The 10,937-nt window shown below is 45.5% G+C and overlaps 1 protein-coding gene across 1 annotated transcript; it reads left to right on the top strand.

Annotated features, from left to right (window-relative positions):
* The first annotated feature begins 1,137 nt into the window (after window positions 1-1,137).
* On the top strand, window positions 1,138-10,890 carry TRIM14 (tripartite motif containing 14). Its single transcript, XM_005532420.3, has 6 exons — window positions 1,138-1,323; window positions 5,307-5,402; window positions 6,278-6,511; window positions 7,592-7,754; window positions 8,797-8,889; window positions 9,638-10,890. Exons 1-6 carry the CDS (start codon window positions 1,138-1,140, stop codon window positions 10,171-10,173), a joined length of 1,308 nt encoding a protein of 435 aa, XP_005532477.2. The 3' UTR covers window positions 10,174-10,890.
* Window positions 10,891-10,937: the final 47 nt, after the last annotated feature.

The raw sequence follows: 10,937 nt of genomic DNA on the forward strand, positions 1-10,937 counted from the left end.
CTTGGAAAGGTACAGTGAAACAACATGGCTCCAGCTGTAATGAGAAAAATGTCGATTGACTGTAGTTTTCTTTCTGAAGATGGTCAAGCACCAGAACACAGTCCTGAAGAGGGTGTGAAACCCTAATTTTATTAATGCAGGGATTAGCACTTCTCTTTGTGTGTATAGAACAAGAGCAAACAATCTACAGATACCTACAATGATCCCTAAGATTCCATGGCTGTAACCTGGGTCTGTATGAAACACTTTCCAAGAAAAAAACTGACTTTTGTATGTACAAGGCGCTTTCTAAATCGTTGGTTATGTCAGCAGCTCTTTTGCAGACATGAAGTTCTGCCTGATTTCAGCAGGACTGCCCTTGTTCCTCCGTGCTCCACATTCCCATGTACTATTATTACATATTCTGACTCTCACATGTTCCACCAAAAATCTTGGTTTTTAAGTATCTTCCTAATTTTTCACGTCTTGTGTGTGTGTGCACGAGTGTTTGTGAATACCCTATATTTCTTTTATTCAGAGGAAGAACAAAGAATATGAGAAACTAGTATGAATTTGGTTGAATGCAGGTAAGCCTTACGGCCAATGGAAGTAAGTGTGCAAACCCTCTAAGAGCGCGAGCACTCTGTTTTGATTTCCACAAATGAGACCTTTCAGGGCACAAAATTCGAACTGAAAAACAGAAAGTGGCAAACATACTCCGAATACCATTTGCCCCCATATTTTTGTATCAGGTAAGTGTTTTGCTCAGCCCATGACACTGAAGCCCACCCCACGCCGACGTTGCTGAAATTCCACAAATTAAATCGGTTTTCCCACCGGGGCCCCGGAGGGAGGCAGCAGCTCCCAGGGCACCGGCTCTCCGGCTCCGGGGCTCACGCAGCTCCTGCCGGCACTGCCTGCCCGAGAGCCCCGCTGCCCGAGGGTCGCTCCGGCGGCGAGTGACCGGCGCCGCTCCTCGCCCGCCCCCGCGCAGGGCGAGCGGCACGGCGGGACACCCAAAGTGCCTGCCCGAAGTGCGGCCCCGCCGCCTCTGCACACACCCTCCGCACGCCGGCCCCCCATCCGCCCCTCCCTGCCCCGCATCCTCCTCCTCCTCCTCCTCCTCCTCCTCCTCCGCACCGTCCCGCCGCCTCCGGCATGGCGCAGGGCGAGCCGCGGGCCGCAGCGCCGGGGCCGCGGCTGTGCTGTGCTGTCCATGCCGGGCGGCCGCTGGGGCTGTTCTGCGAGGACGGCGGGAGCTGCCCGTGCGCTCTGTGCCCGGGCCTGGGCGCGCACCGCGGACACCGAGCCTGCCTCCTGCCGCACGCCGTGTGCCGCACGCAGGTGAGTGCCGCCCAGCCCCGCCGGCCCGGGCACCGAGTGCCGCAGGGAAGCACCCATAAACCGGCAGCGGAGACAAGATCTTCCTGATTTGCTGCCTTGGCCGATGTCCCGTCGTTTCTGGAACTTGTGCCGCTGGGTTTTCTTTGTCTAGGGTGTGATGGTGGCTTCTTTGAATATTACTATAGTGCCACGGTACTAAGCCGATCTTCAGCCTTGCTTATTAACACCTTGTGGAGTTCGAGGTTTGTAGGCTGCGTTGACTAGCAGAACAAAGTTTCTATACTGTCTGTGCTTCAACAAGTGCTTTGTAGACCCCATACAGACAGGGTCAGCCTGGTAGCACTGCACAAGGATATGGTTCCTGTAGGGAAAGGAAAGACTTAACCGGTCACACCCAAGCGTCCACAAAACAGGTGTATAAATCAAGGGACAAGGAGGAAGTGGCTTTGACTGTTAGGTAACATTTTATCCTCAGACTTTGTATGTGGAATTAGAGGAGTGTGGCTGCCCTGGGGAATTTGTTTTTATTGCCAGGCTGGAAGAACCTTTGACAGAAACATAAATGCCTCAGGGGGAGGGGAAAGGTCATTTCTGTTTACCCCCAGCCCCACCATTGTAGCTGGCTAGATCACAGCGACTGCCCATGCACAGTTCTTTGATAACTCCTCTGGGGTGTTGTGGGTTAACCCCAGCAGGCATCTAAGTGCAACACAGCTGCCTGCTTATTCACCTTCCTTGCCCAGTGGGACAGGGAAAGAGGAACATTAAAACCAAGAAAATTCATGGATTGAGACAAAAATAAATTTAACAGGAGAAGGATACGTGGAAGGAAGAGAAAAGGAACAGAAGTGGTGCAAAGGCAACATTCACCAGACATTTCCTGAGCAAAAGGCAGCTAACCCACCCCAACACCCTGCTTCCAGTTTGCTGAACGTGATGGTGGCTGGTACGGATTACCTCTCTGATTAGCAGGGGTCATCTCCTGCTTCTGTCCCTTCCTAGTCTTACGTGCACTCACAGTATAGTCATGTCTGAAGCACAGCACCACACAAGCTGCCATGAGGAAAATTAACTCCATCCCAGCTACAGCCAGCCCAGAGGTTCTTCCCTAATATTTTTTTTCCTTCATCCCAGTATAGCTGTCCACCAAATACCCTCAGGAAGCTTTGCTTACTTGCCAATACTCCTGTCCTGCTTGTGCTTTTTTTCACTTGGAGAGCCTGCCAGGAGGCTTGCTGAGGCCAGCATGCTGTGGTGCTAAGCTTGGGAGACTTAAAATGCTGTAACACAGAGGTTTGATGTTTAGAAGCTTCCCCTCTCCTCTCCTCCTCTCTCAGCTCTCCTCTCTCCTTTCCTCTTTCCTTTCCTTTTTTCCTGCTTCCCAACCTTCTCTTTTTTTTTTTTTTTTTTTTTTCCTTCTCCCCTCTACAATTTCAGACAGTTCCTTCCCACTCCTTGTGTGATATTTTGGAGCAGTGTTACTAGGAGGTTTCCTACACCAGGAAGGAACAGTTCCTACAGAACTTTCTGCTTGGAAGTCCACACAGATTGTGAACCGGTGCACAGGTCATGATAAACTCCTTTATTGCAGTTCATGTTGGAGAGCGTTAATTACAAGGGCAGAGGGCCGTGCACTAGGCTGCCACAAGCAGCAGCAGCAGGAGCAGCAGAGAGGTAAAACCATTCAAGATGTCTGAGCAATGCAGAGCACTGCTGGTGTTCTCTCCTCCAAAGAGTCCCTCTTGCAGGTGGGAACTCACTGCAGTGTTTGCGCTCCCTTCACTGCAGGGTGGCAGCGTGTGGATGATGCAGGTATTGTGCAGTGGCACCTGATCTGAGGCAAAGTAAAGCGCACAAATCTACAGACTGCTGCTTCCCTGGGGGTCTGATGGGCACAGGGAAGTACGTGCTGTTGATAGAGACTTGTCTCTGCTGCATCAGGAAGTGAGCGGTGTAGAAACTTGTGACCCTCTGTCCCTAGGAGATATCTGCTGACATCTACTGGCTTAGGGCTGCAGAGATTTTAGGCACAAACTAGTGCCTAAACTAGATAGTTTTAGCCCAAGGAATGGCACTTTGACTAGCGATTTTGTTTGCTGTGAGCAGTTATTCAGTATAGCCCTTGTGGCATAACATCAGCCAGGCAGCACTTCTTCCACTGAAAATCTTCCACAGCTCTTTCAGCAAATCCTAGCTGTGAGTGCTAAGAAGAGCTGAGAACCATTGTGTGAGGTCCATCAGCTGCTTCATCCCTGGATCAGACATTGTTTAAAATCATTGAAAAGGATGCTCCCTGTGTTCCTGAATGCAGCACACAGGATCAGCATTCTTTGCACTTGATAAGTGTCCTGTGAGCCTGACTGGAGCTCAGACTGTCATCTCAGAAATCCTTGCTTTTACAGTGTTTTCACTTGAATGAGTTAAAGCATCCAGACAGTCCCTAAAGGAGGTTTTTTTGGAGTCGACTTCTCAGGGTGAAAGACATGTGTTGCTGGCACAGTCTTCAATTGGCAGGAAGCAGGTCTTTCATGTACCTCTGTAAAGAAAGTAATGCTTAACCAGAAATGCTTGGGATTGGCCCAGGTGTTTGCATATGGTCATGGTGAGTGCACAAAGTAAGCTGTGTTACTAGCAAAAAAAGAAGATTGGGTTTTTCTCTGTGATCTTTGTCAGTCTTTGAGGAAGGAAGTGAGGTCTAGGCTGCAAAATAAACTAAGGAAGGCTGATATCTGGTAGAAGTCCTGAATCCTCTAGTGGTGTAGAACTCTTCAATGACAAGACTGGAAAACTGTGGCTGGAATAAATAGTGTGGGTGTCTTGTTCTGTGCAAGAACATTTACTTGCTTGCATGGATGTATCTGTGTCAATGGCCTTCCAGATACAGACTCTCTGGCTTTTTGGTGGGAGCTCATTTTCTTCTGACTGTCATACTCAAACAACAGAGTGCATGTGTTTTCTAAGGAGACACATCAGAAATACAAACAGTTGCTTGTGAAGAAACACTTCATGCTCTGTTTGTCCATGCTGCAGAGTATAAATGCTGTGCTGCCCTGGGGCTGTTGCAGTGAACTGGTACATGTGCATGCAGGTGTTCCTGACTGGGTCTCAGCTGCTCAGAAGAGCTCAGAAGAGGACACTGATAGCAGCTACAGCTGGCACTACATCTGGTATTTACTGGTTTTAGCACCAGTGCACTGAGAATGTGGGGCAGCACTGACTGTATTCTTCACGTTACTAATGACAAAAATGCACTAGCAGGCACACCAAGACTCTTCCATCTGTTGGGAAGAGGGCAGCCAATTTCAGAGGGCTGCAGATGAGAAACTGGAGCAAGACATAAGCAGAGTATTGATTATGCAGTGCTGGGCACACCACAAGTGTCACAGATACTGTGATTGATTACCAGCCATCCTGACAGAGCATTAATTACTATTAATCAGCTAATAATCTGATATTAGCTGCTGCAGACATTCAGACCGCAGCACCACAGTGTTGATAGTGGGGTATCTGATTGGTCTTTTATACACTGGGAAGCATCCTGAACATTCACTGGATCTTGATTCTAAGTGGGGCCTTCCACTTACATTCTAAATAAAAGTACTTGGCTGTCCTTCAGCTGCTAAATGCAGTAGCACATAATCTTGAAATACACAGCACCATAGATGTAAAGATGAAAATGCTTTTTTCACTTTGGGTTTCCCTGTGCCTTAAGAAAGTGGTGCTAATTTTCACAGCTGTGCAAACCTTACCAGTATAACCACCAGGTGACATGCTGAAATCCTTATGGTTCATCACTGTGCACTGAATAAGCCTCATGAAAGGCCATTCATTTAAGAGTTGTACCTTCCAATTCAGAGTATTCTATGATTCTGAAACTGAGTATTTCCGTACCCCCCTATATGGAATCAAGCTGGATAGTGGCATCTGTTTTTTACAGATGTTGTTAGGAAACAATGTTATATTTTTGTTTCATTGTTGTATAGGAATGCATGGCATTGTGCTTGAAGAATCTAGAAGAGAGAAAAGAGCAAGAAGCTGGTAACAGAAGGAGAATACAGCAGGCCATAAATGATGCGAAGGTAAAGTGTGGTTTCATTCTCCACTGGATTGTCATTTACCAAGGGAAAATTCCAAGGGATTTTGTTTTCTCTGTAGCTGTTCAAAGACCCAGCCACTTACTGCTTCTCAGAAGAGTATATCCATCACAATGTATCACACTATCAAAGAGAGGGAAGAGGGAGAGTTTCCAAAGACCTGGTCCTCATTCCTTGATCAGATGAACATCTCTGGAAGACCAAGGGTGAAATTTTTATGCAGAGGAATAGTAGGTAGCCCCAGCTGCCTATGTTATTCTACCTTCACTTACATATTTTGCATTGGACTGAACAGCAGTATTGAATTTTCTGGATTCAGAGTTGAGTAAACACAAGAAAGGTTTGGTTGATTCTGTCTTAAGAATGGGAATGTATGCTAAGCTGCACCTCATTTATAGAGCATGAAATGGCTTCTGCTCTAAGGAGCATCTCTAAGCAGTTCTGTTACAGAAATGTCAGTAAGAGCTTGAGGGGGCTTTAGAGACTTAGTGGTTGGATGCCACTTCGTTTTTGCGGTTTTCTCTTCCTACCAGCTACTTGTCTCTAGCTTGCTTTAAAAGCAGTCAAAGTCTTGCTACTGAAGGACAACGTCTGCTTCTTGTTGCAATTGGTACTCTGTTAATTCCAGCTGAAAACAGATTTTTCTACATAAATAGGCATCTTGGAATCTTCCCTCCATCTTTTCCATCCAGACATCAGCAGGTAGATAATGCCTGCCTTGCCTTAAGCAGTAGAGACACGTTTCTGAAGAGATGGAGAAAATCAGTAAAATTCAACCAAAACATAGTATTGAAAGAGAAATATCTGAAGTGTTTATGGTCTGTTGAGCAGGGGAGAGATGTTGTTCTGCTTATCCATAGGCACATGCTGATATCATCAAACGGCAGCTGTCAGAAAAAATTACTGAGCTTCAGTTACTTCTTCGGGAAGAAGAGAGTCTGGCAAAAAACTTCATTGATGAAAAGACTCAGCAAGGCCTGGGAGCACATGATCAGCATTTGAGGTCCTGTGAACAACAGCTTGCAGCCCTAGAGACCTTCACACATCGAATCAAACAAATACAGCAGGACAGTGATCCTATTCATTTGCTGGAGGTGGTATTGTATGGTGTCCTTCTACCTCTTACCCTGACAGTCCTTGATAAATTTCTCTAGTGATATGTTCTGTGGATCCTTCTGTATGTAAGCAGCATCTTTCTTAATGCTTTGTAATTTGCTTTGTGTTGGTGTTTCGGTGAATAGGTTTGGTTGCTGGTTTTTGAGTTATTAGGTGTTCCTGCTATGGCATTGATATCAGGTCTGTATGAAATTCATGTTAATTTTAAGCATAGATGGAAAAGACAGATACATGTGTCTTAATCTTGATGTAGATTAAAGTATCTGTTGTATCACATCTTTCCTTGTCCAGTGTAATATGAAGACCTGAGAAAAGGCAGCCCTCAAGAAACCTCAGGAGGGAAGTTAAAATGTGTGATTTCCTTAATTGCAGGAAATCCTAATCACCATAAGCAATAGCCATCACTTCACTGGAGGGGGCAATGATTTTCTTTTTGCCTACAGATAAACATCAGTTTCTCTCTCCTAATGATCTCCACTTTCCTTGGGAAGAGTGTGTTGCCATGTGCTTATGCCCTGACACAAGCCAAAAGATGCCATTTCTTACAGGATGGTGCCTCTGGTGTATTTTTGCATCCTTGCAATGTGTCAGACTTGGGTTTCCACTGCTGTGTTATGGCCCTGGCATTCTGCTGTGTGTGCTAGCAACACACCTCCACACAGGAGCTGCTCTTCGTGATTTTGTGGAGATTTTCTTGTGGGGAGGTTGGATTTTATTCTAAAAAATTGCTTTTAAAACTTAATGGTTTGATTTTGTCATTTGATGAGATTTCCCACGGAGGGTCCTGGTCAGGCTAAACTCATTTCCATCCTGGAGGGATCTCTTTTAGCCATGGCTGTTGGATTCTCCATGTCAGGGTTGGCCACAGGGTTGGCAGGAGAAGGTAATGGGCAGGCTAATGAGCTAAAAGGCAGGCTGAGCTCAGCAAAGCTTGCCTGTTATGGCCCATAGGTTTACCTGGTGATGGAGCTGTCCTTGCTCTGTGGTTCTCTTGTGGGAGGGAAGAGTCCTTTCATGTCAGTCTCTGCTAATTGTAGCATTTGGCTTTCTGCCCTCAGAAGTACACAGAAATTGAGAAGGAAATGAAGGAATCCAGGCACCTGTTAGAAGAGTGGCATCCAGTACCTCTCTCGTTTGAGCACTTACTTAATCATTATAAACACTTAATCGGAGTTCTTCAGTCCATTCTACTAAAACCATTGGAAGCCCGGCTTAAAGAAGGTACCTGGGAGAGTGCTCTGAATTTTGCTTTTTTCTGTTCTCTTTGCAAATAAAATGTACTTCTAAAGTAAGAACAGGACTTTTAACCAAATCATCTGGAGAAACAACAGTGTTTCAGGCATGAATACTGTTTTCGGACAGCATGGGTGTAATGCTGCTATAGCAGTGGTGATTTAGGAACGTTTCTCTTCCAACTCTGAAAATTATCTTTGGTTTGCCTGCTGCTTTCCCCTTCCCCCCCTCCCAGTTCTCTCAGATATTTCAATGAAATTTAATGTAGTCCATCACACATACAGAATGTATCTATTCTCTCAGTTACTTACAATTTGGTATAAGTGCTCTGGCATTGGGCTACCTCTAAAATTTGAAAGCTTTTTCTAATGATGCCCTTGGTGATCTACCTCAGTCTGGAAAAAAAAAAAAAAAAAAAAAATTTGGTACTGTAAAGCTGAGCTAACATGGTCTATTTAGAAATCCCATTGTCTTTGAGGTGTTATTTCATCCTTAAATGACCTTTGGCATGATTAAGGCAAGTTTTTCTTGATGGGACACAGAGCCACAAAGCTAAATAACTGTGGGAAAATCCTGCTGCTCTTTGAGTGAGCAGGCAACACTGGCCATCACATTTCACCCAGCTGCCTTTTAATCCCTTACTGGGAAATTGCCACTGAAAAGACAGTACAGGTTGCTGGGGCAAATGGCCAGACCCGATCTGAAAGGCTGCTGCAGGATGTGTGTAGGACTGCTGGGAAGCATAGTGGAGGTGCCCTGCAGCAAGCACCTGCAACTGCTTTCAGCTGCCTGATTATTTTCATCTGATAAGGGCTACTTTTTAAGAAATCAGGTGATTACTTGGTGTTGTGTTCAATTGTGTATTTCTTTGGTAACACTAGTCCAGCATCTCCATGCTATCCAAAGGGCCTAATGCTGAAAGCATACAGAGTGAGTAAAAGGAAAAGTAACACTGTTTGTCCATGAATTAGGAAAATGATAGTTGAAAACCAGGCAGCCTCCCTGACTGTCCCTTTTCATCTTTGCCCAGACGTTTTCAGTAGCCTTAATCCCACTGCAATGAAGGAGCCTGGGACAGTGCTGAAAACCATGACTCCTGTCGATCGGTTGCTTTTCTTAAAACGTAAGTATGATTATACTGGAGTCCTAGAATCTCCTGAGCTGAAATGGACCCACAAAAATCACTAGGGTCCAACTCCTGGGCCTGCACAGGACCACGTGTCTAAGAGCATTCATTAGAGATGTGTGGAGGCATCAGTGCTGGTGCCCTGCTGTGATTCCCTTGGCATGCCTTTTGCAGTCCCAGTGTCTCCGGAGCGGTAGGCTCTGTGGCTCTCTGGATTCTGACCTTAACACAAATGGCAGCTTGGTGCTCAGGTGCCCATCGCGTTGGTGGCCTAGGTTAGAAAGGTGTGTGGACAGCACTGTTGGTTCACTCATTTATGCACTTGGCATGCATTTTCCAGCCCCAGTGTCCCTGGAGCTGTAGGCTCTGTGGCTAGCTGGACCCCATCCCTACCTAAAGTACAGTCAGCAATGCTGGGGCCCTGCCTTGCTCAGACTGGAATTCCTTTTCCAGACCCAGTGTCCCACACGTGTGGGCTTTCTGGCTGAGCCCTAACCTTAAGCATAAAGCAACCTTTGTGCTGTGGCTGAGGTCCCCATCACAAAGGTGTGGAGGCAGCAATGTTAGCACCCTGCTGTGATACCTTTGGCATGACTTTCCCCCAGCCTGTGTTCCTGGGACTGCAGGCTTTCTGGCTGTCCCAAGACACTGCCAACTGTGGGCTCCTTTGCAGGCGTTTTGTAACTTGGACTTCTTCCAAGGGTCATGAGCAATGTAGCAAGTATGTTTATGGCTTTAACCGCAGATGCAAGATCACCAACCTGGGAATATGACAACATTCACCCAAGACTGAAATTGTCTGACGACCGTCTTGAAGTAAGCTGTAGCTGGAGGAGAATATTTTACCCCTGTAGTCCCCAGAGATTTGATAAATTATGGCAAGTGCTAAGCAGAGATGCATTCCTTTCTGGGAGCCATTACTGGGAAGTTGACCTGCTTCATGCTGGAGCAGGATGGTGGATTGGCGCAGCCTACCCTACCATTGGCAGGAAAGGAGACTCTGAAGCCTGTCGACTGGGCTGGAATAGAGCATCTTGGTGCCTTAAGAAGTTTGATATTGAGTACTGGGCATTTCACAAGGGAGAGAGAATCCCCATCCTGATACAAGATGATCCTGATTGCATTGGCATTTTTCTAAATTATGAAGCAGGAATTCTTTCATTCTACAATGTTAGTGATGGCATGGCTCATTTGCACACCTTCCACTGCAAGTTCACAGAACCAGTTTATCCAGCCCTGAGACTCTGGGAAGGGTCCATTAGAACATGCAAACTAACGTAAGAAACAATGTGAAATAAAGCCTATTTCATGCTTTTTCTGTTAGTGCCACTTCAGCAATTATCTACACAAATTTTTCTCTGTTGTATCAAAGTTGTAATTTTGATGCTTTAAGAAGATAACGTAAGTTCAGGAAAACCACCTGTGATTTTTAATGTTTTTTTTTTTTTCCAATGAGGGAAGGTGATCTGACTTTTATAAATGATGTTGATGTGCCACTCGAAGTCCTGTACGTACTATTACTTTACTTTTTCCAACTTGTAACAGTAAGTTCAAGAAAAACAACTGTATTTTTTAATGTGTATGTATTTTTCAATGGGGGAAGATGATTTGCCTTATAAATGGTGTTGCTGTACCACCTGAAGTGCTGTATGTAGTATTTTTTGACTTGCAAAATGGAAGAAGTCAGGTTGAAAGAAACATATTACAACTTAGACTGGAACCTGGATATTGACTTTTTGAAATTTTTTTAAATGAACTTATTCTCCTCATTGGCCTGGAGAGACTGCAGTTGTGTATGGCAAGAGGTTTAGTTTGGTTCAAGCTTTGAGATTATATACTGCATATTGTTGTCATTGACAAGGCCAAATTTGGATAATAAATGCATTAAGTGCATTAGCTCATATTTCAGCGTCATCTTGGAAAGATCAAAGACTCTTGCAAAGGTCTCTTCTGAAGCTAGAGCTTCTGTGGCCACATTTAATAGTCAGTAGCTGGTCTTGTATGTGACAGAAACTCTGAATTGGACTTCTGGGTGACCCTGTTCT

This window comes from Pseudopodoces humilis, chromosome 4, assembly GCF_049639895.1.
Source record: "Pseudopodoces humilis isolate 2021_Gansu_Grassland_sample_001 chromosome 4, ASM4963989v1, whole genome shotgun sequence".
NCBI classification, from domain to species: domain Eukaryota; kingdom Metazoa; phylum Chordata; class Aves; order Passeriformes; family Paridae; genus Pseudopodoces; species Pseudopodoces humilis.

Bases quoted from the DNA above. Each gene is read 5' to 3' on its own strand.
- TRIM14 (XM_005532420.3), top strand. From the start codon at position 1,138: ATGGCGCAGGGCGAGCCGCGGGCCGCAGCGCCGGGGCCGCGGCTGTGC. The intron at 1,324-5,306 runs GTGAGTGCCGCC...ATTGTTGTATAG, and splicing joins ACGCCGTGTGCCGCACGCAG to GAATGCATGGCATTGTGCTT. The intron at 6,512-7,591 runs GTGGTATTGTAT...TTCTGCCCTCAG, and splicing joins ATCCTATTCATTTGCTGGAG to AAGTACACAGAAATTGAGAA.